General features: G+C 35.1%; 1 protein-coding gene and 1 pseudogene across 20 annotated transcripts in view; one reads left to right on the forward strand and one right to left on the reverse strand.

Moving 5' to 3' along the window:
• MLLT10 (MLLT10 histone lysine methyltransferase DOT1L cofactor) overlaps window positions 1-16,051 on the reverse strand; it is a 234,733-nt gene that overhangs the window by 67,242 nt on the left and 151,440 nt on the right. For 16 of the 20 annotated variants that reach the window (XM_059183966.1, XM_059183958.1, XM_059183957.1 and 13 more), the window contains 2 exons: window positions 3,916-4,168; window positions 280-849 (listed from right to left, as the gene is read on the reverse strand). In XM_059183966.1, the coding sequence (XP_059039949.1) occupies window positions 280-849; window positions 3,916-4,168 (823 nt within the window). The remainder of the gene's footprint in view (window positions 1-279; window positions 850-3,915; window positions 4,169-16,051) is intronic. The other 4 variants (XM_059183976.1, XM_059183975.1, XM_059183974.1 and 1 more) reach the window with 1 other exon arrangement.
• LOC131838178 (large ribosomal subunit protein eL31-like) lies at window positions 12,896-13,261 on the forward strand (annotated as a pseudogene).

The following is a 16,051-nucleotide window of genomic DNA, read 5'->3' on the forward strand; positions in this document are numbered from 1 at the left end:
ATGGGAAATTAATTGCAGGCACTTCATAAGAAATGAGTGACCAATAAACCATTTGGCCTATATTTAAGTGAACTATCAGATTAGTGCCAAACATCCTGTCCAAACACCAAATCATCTTCCTAAGATCTTAACACTTTTTTTTTTCATTAAGACAAGTAAATGTCATTTGGCAACTCAATGTATTAACAAAACAGTAGTTTAAAATGAATTTCCCTTTTGGGGTAAAGGAAGGGTGGTGGTGGTGGGAATAAGTAAGAAAAACAATGGGCAAATCCCTACCTGAACCAACTGGAGATGAGCCAACACTAAGACTTTGTAAACTTCCATTCCTGAGCAATGTAGGAGATTTCTGAAGACTAGAGCTTGTTACACTTCCTGCAGCTGATGCTACAGACGATGTTGGTGAAGCAGAAGAAACTGAGAGATGAGAAACATTCTCTTGATTTTTGTTTCCTTTAGGTCTACCAGGCCCATGCTTACTTTGTTTATTTCCTTTTCTTTTCTTTTCCTTTACAGTTTCTTCTTCTATGCCAGAAGTTTGAGCCCGCTTATATCCTGCTGTTGGAAGGCTGGAATTACCCAAATCTCCAGGTGAATTTTCAAAGCTTTTAGGCTGTGAAATAACAGCTGAGGTCGAAGGGAGACCCATTATGGAACTAAAACTATTTACCCCCCCTTCCTGGCTTCCAGACTCTCCTTTATGTACATCTTTGGTTGATGATGACTGTTGGGAGTGAGTATAACTGTCATTACGCAGATCTGAGTCTGTAAAGCTCAAGAAATCCTGGGGAGACTGTACTGAACTTCCCGAAGATGATTTTACACTGCCTGGAGTTCCTGAAAAACTGCCTGTAGTAAAATAAAAAAGGGGGGGAGGGGTAGGAAAAGAAAAAAATTGGATGCAAAAGTTCCCACGAGCAGTAGAAATGATACAATCATCAAAAAGAGATGGAGAAAAAAAAACTAACTATAAAACTTAGGATATCACTATTTAACAGAATTTTTAAAAGGTTATTATTAAAATCAAGTTGATCTATCAAATTATTTTCTAAAAATATGTCATTTCATACCTATTAAACTGAATATTAACTCAAGTTGCAAGCTGTTAGTTCTACAATGACCAAGATGTAAGATGTGCTTCATTTAACCTACCTTTTACTACGACAACATTCCTCAACGTTCCCCCAAATACCTGTGTATGCTTGAGGAAGGACTGAAGAACAGCAAAGTCTCAGAGTCTGACAAGACTACTACTGTATTCTAGAACTTCCTCTTTTTCAATTACTAAAGATTTGACTTAAATGTTCCCAACACACACCCAGAACAAAAAGTTGTTGCTTAGATTTAAGTTCTGAGTTTTAACTTGAAGATAATGTTAGTGAATATTATTATTCAGTTAAATCTACCCTACCAAAACATGGATTTGATAAAATGATAATGTCTACATGGAACCCAATCTATATCCTAACATTCTCCCAGTCCACTACCCATGAAGCTGCAAAAAGAAACTAGCCACTAAAATTGTTCTATTGCTTTTATGAAAGTAAAATCACAGGACAGGAACCCTCATGAATCTCCTTCACAACTGCTTGTCTCCTTACTCTTTAAAGAACATTAGCAGCCCACTATGTCATTATGAGATTAAAAGGTTCTTATCTACTCAGTAGAAAATTCATATGGCTGGGATGAAACAATATTTGGGTCCACCATCCTAATTCACCAAATCATCTCTTCATGCTCACCAAATGAAGTAACAAGTGTTTATACTCAGTTGTGATCACACATCTATATGTTTTATAAAACTTATATTTTAAGTAATGTATTTAAGAACAAAAGCTCAAAATAAAGTGTTTCATTGGAATGGAAGGGAAATTTCAAGCTAAGGGTTAAATTTTATTGCAGAGCACGTTCAAAAGTTATCACACATAAATCAACCTAAATATTTACAACAGTATTTTTCTCCTCACACACAAGAAAGAATTTCTTTTTAAGTCTCAAGGTTTTGATTTTTAAATTTTAAGCTTTTCTGAAATGGCTTATTATGCAAGAAGATTAATAGGTCTAAAATTTTTAACTCTTTGAAGAGAATATCCATTTTATTAAGTTACAAAATTATTTGTACCTATGTGAGCATTTTCAAGTTATGTCTATATAGAAAAACATACATATTAAGAAGCCATTTACATTACATCAATCACTTAAGGATAACTGTAATTTGCCACTTAATTAGCAACTATAAAGAAGTTCTTTATTATCCATTCTGATCTGTCACCATCTGTCTTTCTTCCACACATTTTTGTTTTTACAGCTGGTGTTAAAAGCTCACTACAGTGTAGCAAATACTTTCAAACATTTAGTATATGCAATACTTTAACATATATTTTCTAAGATTCACATACTGCCTGCAATGAAAAAAACAAAACCAAGCATCTTAAACACCCTACTTTTAAATTTCAACTTTTAAAACTTTTATAGAATATTACCTCAGATATGAAAACATAACACATTCTATACCATGTCTCAACAGAGGCAGGAAAGACAATTCAACGTTGTGAATGTTAAGAAAATGAGGATTTCTTTTCTAAATGGATTAGTACTTCAAAGATTAAAAACTTAAAAATGCGATTTTAACTAGTGGAAAATAAGGTCTTAATTATATAAAAGAGATAGCTGAATTCTAAGATCACATTCAAATGTAAATAAATTTACATTAAAAATAATAAAGGTTTTACTATTTATTTTCCACAGTGGCATAAAAATAACAGCAAATATAAATTTATTAAACTAAAACAGCAAATTTGGCACTTTATTTCTTTTCTACTTGTCTAATTCTTTGTAATATAAGGTAAAAAAATTAAAGTACAGGGCTTAAAAATCTTGAAGACCAAAATAGCTTAGTTTAAAATATACAAATAAACTTTTTAATAAGGGATCAGCAGACTACGCAATCTCTCTACGTATTCAGATTTTCATTATGAGCAAAATTAAAGGAAAGAAAAAAAAGACAGTTTTTCCCCCTCATTTATTCCTAGGGGGCAAAAAAATGGGGGGAAGAGGCATTTATTGTATACTTTACTAATATATTTATCTCCCACAGTTTTTAATATTTATATTTCTTAAAATATTTATGTTCAAGTTAAAAACACAAAAATAATACCTAGAACAGGGCTAAATGGATTATAAAGCTAGCAGAGTTATTCTGTTTTCCATAAAATTGGGTTGCAATATAAAATATGGCATGCCCAGTTAATTCTGAATTTTAGTTAAACAACAGGTTATTTTTTTCAGTATAAATATGTCCCATGTATTTATCTAGAACATACTTATACTGAAAAATAATTTGTTGTTAAACTGAAATTCAAAATTAAATGGGAATCTTGCTATAGCAGTCTTACCAAAAGATATGTAAGCTTAGTCAAATTCTACTTTAAACTTCAAGTTTTATAACAAATGCCTTAATAATCAACAACTATTACTTACTGAGAACTATTTATATTCCTACAAATTACCCACTACTGGTTTACTTACTAAGAATATATGATTTAACTGTTTTAGTGTTTAATTAGGACAGGTAAATGATAACAATTCATTAAAAAGAAAGACTGTTCTATAGAGCAGAAAGGAAAACTCCAGCTTTTATTGTTTTTTTCTCCCCAAACTTAAACTTTATTCCACATCTATTTAGACATTAAAATTACAGTTCAGCTTTGGAAGCACATGTCATAACATAAAAGGTCCCAAGAACATTTTAACAAGGAACACTTATCTTTGAAGTAATCTTACTACAGCAACTAATTATAAAATAATCTCCAATGATCCATCAGTTATAAATAAAAAATAAATTCTTTTACAAAACTTAACTGCTACTGATCATCACAAGAACACTTATTTTAACTAAAACATCATAATTAATACCTTGCTGGAAAGGACTAGCTGCTGACACAGTCGTTCCTGGATTTCTTCCACCAGGCTTTCTTCCCCTTTGACCTGAGCTGTGAGCTGAAGATTTCTTCCCTTTGCCCTCTGACCCTCTAGCCTCTGAAACATCTTTTCCACTAGTTGTGTGCGCAGAGACTTCTTGGAAGTTTGCATTTGTAAATCGAGCTGCAGTATCTTCCAAGCGCTTCAATGATCCAGACATAGAGTTGCTGCTAGTGCTCGTATAAGTCTAACATTTTCATTGAGAAAGGAAATTGAAAAAGAATGGATTAGATTCTGGTGCGGGGGCGGGCATATTAATAATAATAATAATAATTACAACACTTGTAAGAAAAACATATGAAAGTTTCAATTGTTAAAAGTGAATCCGCCTAAGAAAATCATGTAAAAAAATTATGAGTCTACTGCAAATACCTTTAAACTGCAGCAATTAGTAAAAGTACTTATTAGTCATAGTTACTCAGCAACACATAGTTAGTAGTAAAGAAGGAACATGTTTCTCAAGCAACATAATTTCCAACAAGAAAAAACTACTTCCTAGTCATAAAATTAAAATCAGCTTTAATGTTCAGCACAAAAGGCAACAATGAGAGAGAAAAAAGGTGCTACAAATTCATTAGAGGACTATATCCATGAGATTGTAAGAACAGGTCACAGCAAGAATTTTTAAAATTCAGGTGAAGTCTGCTTTTCAAAACGGTAAAGACTAAACCCTTTAAAAACAGAAATCAATTTCTTCCAAGTATTAAGATGAAAAAACAGTTACACTTGCAGTTTAAGATTTTAAAAAATTAGAATTATTATTATTCCCTACAGATTCTCAGTCATCCCCTTGATCCAGATATGTTAGGGGAAAATGCAAAATAAAGGTCTGTTTAAACAATTAGTTTCCAGTTCTTAATAATCATTTTGAGACAAAGTGTATGCAAATAATGGTAAATTAAATGACTATGAAACTGTGAAAATGTGTTTTAACGGATGTGCATTAATCAACGTGCTTCAAAATAAAAGGCTTATAAGGTCCACTGGGTCAGAGTTTTTTGCAGCCCTAAATTTCTGCTGAATAAATAAAGGGAGTATTTTGCTGATACATCTATCTAAAATCTCTGATGTAATACAAATTTAAAAATATGAAAATAAACAAATAAAACTGAAATTTCCCACACACAACCACCACGTAATACAAACCATCAGATAAAGATGGAAAATGAGAAAGGAATGATAAAATCAGGTTTCAAAATGGCTAGCATTTTTAGCAAAATCAATGTTCAGAATGAGAAGTGAAAGAAGACTTCAAATGTTTTGAAAACCAAATACTCATTATTATTACTTTTGCTACTTGACCCCCATATCATCCTCCTCTCACATCACTTCACTGCCAAACAGATTTTAATCATCAAATACGATAGACAGACATTATCTCATAAAAAGCAAATGACTATTCCCATAAGCAAGAAGCCACAAGAGAGAACAAAGTTCTCAAAGAAAGTTTTTGGAGAAAACCAATAACATTAAAGCTACTTGAACTTTGTGAATTACTATAGAAGCAGGAACCTTTTCCATGCCGGGCAAGTCACTTTGGAAACCATACCACTTCACTTTTCAAGTATTTCTTTCTAATAACTCGAGTTGAACCTGAGGTTCTCCATCCCACTCACATACAAGTAAAGTCTGAAAGTCATCTGGAGTGCCTGGGTGGCACAGGTGGTTAAGCACTCCACTCCTGGTTTCAGCTCAGGTCTAGAGATCAAGCCCGGTCTTGGGCTCCATGTTCAGCAGGGAGTCTGCTTGAGATGTTCTCTCCCTCTCCCTGCCCCTCTCATGTGTGTGCACACACATGAACATGCTCTTTCTCTCTCTGTCTCTAATATAAATAAATAAATCTTTAAAATAAATAAGTAAGTCATCTAAAGAGAACACAGGATTCATTCAGATACTCTGTCCATATATCAAATAAGTAAAGAAGAAAAAACTAGGTGGAGAACAACACAGAAATATACTATCCATTTCCACATACCAATCTAAATTGAGGTTGGTCAGTTTTCCCATTCCTTGCTTATCCCTGGAATATAAGTATGTCTATAAATCCAATAAAAATATGGTGTATGGAAGAAAAGGCATTACAAAGAAAGGAAAGAATGAAAATTAAGCAAATTTCAGTGTCAAAGTCATTATTAAGAACACAGCATTTTATTTTTTACAAACTTAGACATCTTCTAAGTTCAAAAGCTATCAAAGATGTCTTAACAAGAAAAAATAAAGCTTTAGTTTAAGATTCTAACAAGTTCTTTTAAAAAATTATACCTAACAACAAGGGGAAAAAGTCTATATGGTTTTACTGGAAAAGAGACCTCCAACCTTTAGTCCACCTCTTTTTAAGTTAATTTTAAGAGTATCTGTTCCCTAACATGCTGTTTAAATAATATAGAATTGTGGAATTCCATTACAAAAATAAGTCAAAATCAAGAGGTGGAATAACATAAAAGGAGAGGGAAGAGGGGAGGAGCTGAAAGCGACACAATAATGCCATAAATCTGCTCTTTCCTCCATTTCACATGAGCATCTCACTGCTCTGGGACCAATTCTAGTGCTTAAAAATATACATTTTCCATGTAAATTAACCCATAAAATACAAACTAACTACTTCATTTGGTACTTGACTGAATAGAGTCTTTTCCCCCCTTTTCTGCTAGAGATAAAAACTGCATATTGGTCATATTGAGAGTCTCTGAGGAAATGTATATATACTCTGGTTTATGTTGTGATTTAGAGGCAACTTAATGAATCTTTTAAAATAAGTATTTAGAATACGTATGATTTCTGTTGTGTGGCTAGTGACAATTATTAGTCCTCAGGTAAGATGCAATGTCAATATACCTGCAAAGTAACATTCACTGGAGCAAAAATACACCGAACTTCAAAAAATTTTAAATCAGGGGGCGCCTGGGTGGCTCAGCATGTTAAGCCACTGCCTTCAGCTCAGGTCATGATCTCAGAGTCCTGGGATCAAGCACCCCATCAGGGCTCTCTGCTCAGCAGGGAGCCTGCTTCCCCCTCTCTCTGCCTGGCTCTCTGCCTACCTGTAATCTCTGTCAAATAAATAAATAAATAAAATTTTTTTTTTTTTTTTTTTTTTAAAGATTTTATTTATTTGTCAGAGAGAGCGAGCGAGAGCGAGCACAGGCAGACAGAGTGGCAGGCAGGGTCAGAGGGAGAAGCAGGCTCCCTGCGGAGCAAGGAGCCCGATGTGGGACTCGATCCCAGGGCGCTGGGATCATGACCTGAGCCGAAGACAGCTGCTTAACCAACTGAGCCACCCAGGCGTCCCAATAAATAAAATTTTTAAAAATGTTTAAATCAGACTCAGAATTCACAATGACTCTGTAATACGCTAAGCAAAGAAATAGATCTTTTCAGAAGTATGGCTGCCTTAGATTATTCTACAAAAGCTCTGTAATCCACATTCAGCAGAAAGAGGCAAAGGGAAAAGAAACAACCAACAGCTGTATCTTGTACCAGCATGATGAAATATAATAATGCCGGCTAGAATGTTTTTAAATTATGTAATATTCAAGTGTCTCATAAAAGCCAAATTTTTTTTTACTCAGCCCACTCTCAAAAATGAAGCACAGAAGGAATGAAGATTTTAAAAGGGAATTTGGGGAGGGAGATCAGTGAGTGAGCTGTGGGACAATGTCAAGCAGCCTAATTTACATGTTACTGGAATACCCAAAGGAAAGTAGGATAGGAGGGAAAAAATGTAAGAAACAAGAGCAGAAAAAAGCTACAAAATTGGATGAAAACAATAAACCTACCAATCAACACCAAGCACAAGAAACATGAAAAAAAAATCCATGAATACACATCACAATCAAACTGCTTACCATTAAAATCCATCCATAAAGAGAAAATAATACAAGCAGCCAGGGAGTTTTTAAAAAAATGCCTTATATGTTAAGAAACAAAGATAAAAGTGGAAACATTTCTCATGGAAACAATGCAAGTTAGAAAACTAGAAGACAAAGAGAAACAAACTATTAAACTAGAATTCTATACTGAGCTAAAATATCTTTCAAAAGCAAAGGCAAAATAAGAGTTGACCCGTAAACAACACCAGTTTGACTGTATGGCTTCATTTATACGTAGCTTTTTTCAATAAATACAGAATACCACTGTAAATGTATTTTCTTTTCCCTATGCTTCTTTTTAAAGATTTTATTTATTTATTTGACAGAGACAAACAGAGAGAGAGAGGGAACACAAGCACTGGGAGCGGGAGAGGGAGAAGCAGGCTTCCCGCTGAGCAAGGAGCCCGAAATGGGGCTCAATCCCAGGACCCTGGGATCATGACCTGAGCTAAAGGGAGCTGCTTAACAACTGCCCCTCCCTGTGATTTTCTTATTAATATTTTTTCTCTAGCTTATTTTATTGTAAGAACACAGTATATTATATATAGAATATATTATATATATATAACATATAATATATATATTATATATATATATATATATATAGTATATTATATAGATAGATAGATAGATAGATCTATCTATATATATATCATGCAAAGTACATGTTAATGGACTATTTATCAGTAAAACTTCCAGATCAACCATAGACTCTTAGAAGTTAAGTTTTTGGTGAGTCAAAAATTATATGCTGGGACACCTAGGTGACTCTTGGTTAAGCATCTGCCTTTGGCTCAGGTCATTATCCCAGGGTCCTGGGATCGAGTTCTGTATCAGGCTCCTTGCTCAGAGGGGAATCTACTTCTCCCTCTGCCTCCTACTCCCCCTACTTATGCACTTGTTCGCTCTCTCTCTCTCTCTAACAAATAAATAAATAAAATCATTTAAAAAAATTATATGCAGAGTTTTTTTTTACTGTGCAGTGGTCCTAACCCCCACACTCTTCGAAGGTCAACTATAATTGCCATTCAGATAAAAAAGCTGAAAGAACTAACAAAGAACAAGCTAAAAGAACCAACAAAGCAACACTACAATCAATGCTGAAGGTTGTCTTCTAGGCAGAAGGAAACAACAAAGGAAATGTGGATCTAAACTAATTAGGAACACCAGAAAAAGTAATTGCATGGGTAAATATAAGACTTTCAAGTTATTTAATCTCTTTATAAGACAACTGCTGACTTAGACCAAACTGGTAACAACTGCAAGGTTTATAAAATACGTAAAAATTTAAAATATGACAAAAAAAGCACAAACCCCAAAAAGTTGGGAGTGCAAGTATGTAAACTGCTGAACTGTATATTCTTATATGTGAAATGGCATAATATCATTTCAAGGCAGATGCTGATAAATTAAAAGCTATGTATGTCATAGATCCCACAGCAATCAATAAAATAAGAGAATTATTACTATCCAGTAAAATGAAATAATAAAAAAATTTAATAAAAAAGGAGAAATAGGCAAGAAAAAGGCTCAACAAATGATAGATTTAAAGGTAACAATACCAATAATCATATTATATGTAAATTACCTAAATACCTCAGTGAAAGGCAGAGATTGGAATACTGAAAAAAGAAACTCAAGACTACACGCTGCCTGGACGCCTGGGTGGCTCAGTCAGTCAAGCATCTGCCTTCAGCTCAGGTCATGCTCCCAGCACCCTGGGATCAAGTTCCACATTGGGCTCCCTGTTCTGCAGAAGCCTGCTTCTCCTTCTGCTTCTGCCTCTACCTCTTTCTCTCTGCCTCTCATGAATAAATAAAATCTTAAAAAAAAAAAAAAAAGACTATATGCTGCAAAAAGAAGTCCATTTTAAATATAAAGACACAGATATTAAAACTGAAAGTGTGGGAGAGAAAATATCAATCTAACACTAATTAAAACAAAGCTGATTTCAAAATATTAGTATCAAGCAAAATAAATTTCAAAACAAGAAATATGGCCAGAATAAAGAAACCTATTAGTCAAGAAGATATAAAAATCCAAAACACTTTTGCATCTAATAAGAGACCTTCCAAATAAAACTGACCAAACAGAGAAAATGGGGAAAACTGCAAAATTCATAACTACAATAAGAGAGATCTAAATCCTCTTCTCAAGGGGTGCCTGGGTGGCTCAATGGGTTAATCCTCTGCCTTCTGCTCAGGTCATGATCTCAAGAGTCCTAAGATCGATTCCTGCATAGGGCTCTCTGCTCAGCAGGGAGCCTGCTTCCTCCTCTCTCTCTGCCTGCCTCTCTGCCTACTTGTGATCTCTGTCAAATAAATAAATAAAATCTTTAAAAAAAAAAAAATCCTCTTCTCAGTAACTGAACAAGTACAGAGAAAATACATGTATAAAAATAAGCATATAGAGACCTTAAACTATAAATCAACTTGACCTAACTTACATTTACATTTTAACTCCATATAACAGGAACAGTGTGAATATATATTGTTTTCAGAGACATACAGAGAATTAAACAAGATAATCCATGTTCTTTATCAGTTTTTAAACTCAAAAAAACTTAAAAGAAATTATATAACACAAAGATATTAAACTGTAATCAGTGACAAGAAGCTATATGAAAGTCCCCCAAATGTTTCAAAAGTAAATAATATACTTCTAAGTAATCAAGTAATGGTTCAAAGAGAAATCAAAAGGAAACCACAAGATATTTGTTCAAATAAAAACAAAAATACAATGTATCAAAATTTGGAAGTGGTGCTTAGAACAAAGTGTGTAGCATTAAATGCCTATGTTAACACTCTGGGACTCTGGTCCACCATGTAGAAAACTTCGAAGAGATGAGAAAAGGTGAGGGGGGAGGGAAGTGGATAAGAAAACAGAGATGCAATATTTGAAGCAAGAGTAACTACAAATGTCCCAAATTAGTGTCAGAAACCATACCCCAAATGCAGGAAGCTCTGAGAATATCAAATAAGACAAATGTCAAAACAAAAAACCACACCAAGGCGTATCATATTTAAACTGCACAAAATCAAAAATATAAGAAGAAATCTTCAAAGAAGTCAGAAGGGAAAAAAGCCTTATCTATAAAGTAGCAAATACCTACATCTGACTTCTCCTCAGAAATAATGCAAGCAAGAAGAGAGTAATGTGAAATATTTCGTTTTGAGAAGAAAGAAAAAAAACTAGCATTCTATACACTGCAAAATTATCCTTCAAAAGTGAAAAACACTGACTCTCAGATAAATAAAAATTGAGGGGATTTGTTGCTAATATGTCTACCTTACCAGAAATGTGAAAAGAAGTTCTTCAGAGAGAAGGAAATTATACAGGTTGCAAACATGGATTTGCATAAGGAAAAGTATCAGAGAATGAATCAATGAAGGTAAAGTAAAAACTCTTGACTTTTTCTTACTTAATGTAACAATGTTCAAAATGATAGCAACGGCAGCAACATCTTCCTAGGAACATTGCCAATGACAAGGGAAGCAAGGGCAAAAATGAACTATTGGGATTTCATCAAGATCAAAAGCTTTTGCACAGCAAAGGAAACAGTTAATAAAACCAAAAGACAACTGACAGAATGGGAGAAGATATTCGCAAACGACATATCAGATAAAGGACTAGTGTCCAAAACCTATAAAGAACTTAGCAAACTCAACACCCAAAGAACAAATAATCCAATCAAGAAATGGGCAGAGGACATGAACAGACATTTCTGCAAAGAAGACATCCAGATGGCCAACAGACACATGAAAAAGTGCTCCATATCACTCGGCATCAGGGAAATACAAATCAAAACCACAATGAGGTATCACCTCACACCAGTCAGAATGGCTAAAATCAACAAGTCAGGAAATGGCAGATGCTGGCGAGGATGCGGAGAAAGGGGAACCCTCCTACACTGTTGATGGGAATGCAAGCTGGTGCAACCACTCTGGAAAACAGCATGAAGGTTCCTCAAAATGCTGAAAACAGAACTGCCCTATGACCCAGCAATTGCACTACTGGGTATTTACCCTAAAGATCCAAATGTAGTGATCCGAAGGGGCACGTGCACCCGAATGTTTATAGCAGCAATGTCCACAATAGCCAAACTATGGAAAGAACCTAGATGTCCATCAACAGATGAATGGATCAAGAAGATGTGGTATATATACACAATGGAATACTATGCAGCCATCAAAAGAAATGAAATCTTGCCATTTGCGACAACATGGATGGAACTAGAGCGTATCATGCTTAGCGAAATAAGTCAAGCGGAGAAAGACAACTATCATATGATCTCCCTGATATGAGGAAGTGGTGATGCAACATGGGGGCTTAAGGGGGTAGGAGAAGAATCAATGAAACAAGATGGGACTGGGAGGGAGACAAACCATAAGTGACTCTTAATCTCACAAAACAAACTGAGGGTTGCTGGGGGGAGGGGGGTTGGGAGAAGGGGGGTGGGGTTGTAGACATTGGGGAGGGTATGTGCTTTGGTGAGTGCTATGAAGTGTGTAGACCTGGCGATTCACAGACCTGTACCCCTGGGGATAAAAATATATTATATGTTTATAAAAAATAAAAAATAAATGATAGCAACAATATATCTGATTATACAGGCTTACACATATATATGCTTATGTATGCTTCTATATAAATGAAATGAATGACAGCACTGACAGAAAAGATGGGAGGAATTAGGATTATTTTGTCATTGTAAGGTACTTGTACTATCATGAAGTGGGATAATATTATTTATTTGTATGTATTTGTATGTATTTATTATATGCATATACTATAACTAACTTGGGTTAGTTATAAATATATACTGCACAAAATAGGGCAACTATAAAAAAGGTATAACTGATAGTTAAAAAAAATAAGAGAAAATGGAACCATTTTTAAAAAACCTCAATTAAAACCCTTAGAGAGAGACTTGCCTCTCCCCTTCCACCACCACCACCAGGCCCCCCTCAGCAAGTTATACTTGCTGAGTTGCTTTCCCTCTCCCACATTATCTTGTGCTCTTCCCTTTCCAACTAGAGCCTGGCTGAATGGCTCCTGCAAGGAAGGGTGGCAAGGAGAAGGGCTGTTCTGCCACCAACGAGGTAGTGACCAGAGAATACACCATCAACATTCATAAGCATATCCAGAGAGTGGGTTTTAAGAAGCTTCCCCTCACGAACTCAAAGAGATCCAGAAATTTGCCATAAAGAGGATGGGAACTCCAGAAATGTGCACTGACACCAGGCTCAACCAAGCTGTTAGGACAAAGGAATAAGGAATGTTCCATATTGTATCGGTATGCAGTTGTTCAGAAAACCTAACAAGGATTGAGATTTACCAAACAAGTTCTATATATGTTGATTACCTAGGTATTGGTCACCACTTTCAAAAATCTAAAGAGGGCGCCGGGGTGACTCAGTTGGTTAAGCGACTGCCTTTGGCCCAGGCCATGATCCTGGAGTCCCGAGATCAAGTCCCACATTGCGCGCCCTGCTCAGCTGGGAGGCCTGCTTCTCCCTTTGACCCTCCCCTCCTCATGTTCTTTCTCTCTCTCTCAAATACATAAAATCTTAAAAAAAAAAAAAAAAAGTGGATGAGAACTAATCAATGACTGAAAGTATAAAACTGAAACAAAACAAAGCCAAAAACAAAAAATCCAAGAAGTAGAAAACATTTGGAAGACAAAAACAGAAACAAAGATAAAGAGCAACAAACAGAAAACAGAAACAAATTTTGTAGATGGTAACCTCATTGTATCAATTGTTACCTTGAGCCTAAATGGTCTAAATATACCAATTAAAAGAACTGTTAGTGGATCAAAAACAAAACTCATCTATAGGTTGTCTATAAGAAACACTTTAAATAGGAAAGCACATACTAAGAATCAGTGAATGGAGTAAGATACACCATGATAGCAGTAATCAAAACAAGTGAGAATAGGTAATTAATTTCAGACAAAGCAGACTTCAGAGCAAGGAATTTTTTCAGGAAAAGGAGTGACACTGCATAATATAAAGGTGTCAATAATACAAATTCTTAACACAGCTATCCTTAATGTGTATGTGCCTAACACCAGAGGATCAAAATATGTGAGGCAAAAACTGATAGAACTGCAAGGAGAAAAAAGAGGAATCTACTCTTAGATACAGAAGTTTTAATACTCTTTCAGAAATGCACATATCCCCCAGGCAGAGTATTAGTAAGGATGTAATTAAAGTAAACACCACCACTGGGCACCTGGGTGGCTCAGTGAGTTAAGCCTCTGCCTTCAGCTCAGGTCATGATCGCAGGGTCCTGAGATCAAGGCCCGAATCCGGCTCTCTCTCAGCGGGGAGCCTGCTTCCCCTTCTCTCTCTGCCTGCCTCTCTGTCTACTTGTGATCTCTCTCTCTCTCTGTCAAATGAATAAATAAAATCTCTTAAAAAAATAAATAAAAAATAAAGTAAACACCATCATTAATCAACTGGATATAAATGATATCTATAGACTATTCAATGTCAGCACAATATATATTCTCCTGAAGCTCTCATGAAGCATTCATCAACATACACTATACTTGATGCCATAAACACACCTCAACAAATCTAAAAAGAAGAGAGATCATGTAATTACGCTCTCAAACCAAAATGAAATTAAAGTAGAAATCAAAATCCCAGAATGCAACACTGCACTTCTACATAACACAAATCAAAGAAAGCTTAAGAAAAATATTATTAACTAAAATATTATTAACTAAATGACAATGAAAATACAACCTAAAATTTGTGGGATGCAGCAAAAGCAGTGCTTAATGTCCTTAAAGATGCAGTGAATGTTTATTTATCGGAAAAGAAGAAAGACCTTCAATCAATACTCTGAGTTTCCTCTTCAAGAAACAAAAAGCAAATTAAATCAAAATTTAAAAATAATGAAAACTAAAGCAGAAATCTACAGAAAAAAAACAACAGATACACAAGTTGGTTCTTTGAAAAGATGGATAAAACTGATAAACCTCTGGCCAGTACAATTAGAAAAGTGAGACAGAACACAAATTGCTAATACCAGAAATGAAAGAGGGGACATCACCATAGATCCCACAGACATTAAAAGAATCATCAAGGAGGGGCACCTGGGTGGCTCAGTGGGTTAAAGCCTCTGCCTTCGGCTCAGGTCATGATCCCAGGGTTCTGGGATCAAGCCCCAAATCAGGCTCTCGGCTCTGCAGGGAGTCTGCATCCTCCTCTCTCTCCTGCCTTGCCTCTCTGCCTACTTGTGATCTCTGTCAAATAAATAAATAAAATCTCTTAAAAAAAAAAAAAAAGAACCTCTCTTTCCCTGTCCCTCTGTCACCCTCTGCTAAGAGAATAGAAAAACTGCTTTCATATACTAACAGGAAACAAGTGGAATTTTACATTAAAAACACAGTATTATTTACAACACCACCTCTGAAAATTAAAGTTTAAATCTAACAAAATATGTATAAGGTTAAGGTCTATATGAGAAAAACAACAAAACTTCTATGAACAAAATCAAAGAACTAAATAAATGAAGATATATCCCAACCAGAAGCCGACTGGAGACTCAGCACAGAGTCCTATGTGTGACTCAATCATCGGACCTGAGCTGAAATCAGCTGACCACTCAACTGAATAAGCCACCAGACATCCTGAGATTCAGTACAATTTCAATCAAAATTCCAGCAAATTACTTGTGGGTACTGACAAACTAATTCTAAAGCATATTTATGAAAAGGCAAAGAAAGAATAGCCAACACAATATTAAAGGTCAAGAGAAAAGTTTAAGTAGTGACATAACTCGAATTCAGACTTCCTTTAAAGCTATAGTAATTACAGAGTAGTGCCATTGAAAGAATAAAAAGATCAATGGAACTGATAATAGAGTTCAGAAACAGACCCACATAAATACAATCAATTGATCTTTTTAAAAGTTTCATTTATTTATTTTAGAGAGAAAGAAAAAGCAACAGTAGGAGGGACAGAGGGTAAGAGAAGACTTGCCCACTGAGTAAGGAGTCCAATGCAGAGTTTGATTCCAGGACCCTGAGATCACACCCTGAGCTGAAATCAAGAGTTAGCCACTTAATCAACTGAGCCACCCAGGTGTCTCAGCTGATTTTTAACAAAGGTGCAAAAGAAACACAATGGCACTAAGACAGACTTTTCAATAAAGAGTACCAGAACTGAATATGCATATACAAAAAATTA

This window comes from Mustela lutreola, chromosome 8 (genome assembly GCF_030435805.1).
Source record: "Mustela lutreola isolate mMusLut2 chromosome 8, mMusLut2.pri, whole genome shotgun sequence".
Lineage (NCBI taxonomy): Eukaryota > Metazoa > Chordata > Mammalia > Carnivora > Mustelidae > Mustela > Mustela lutreola.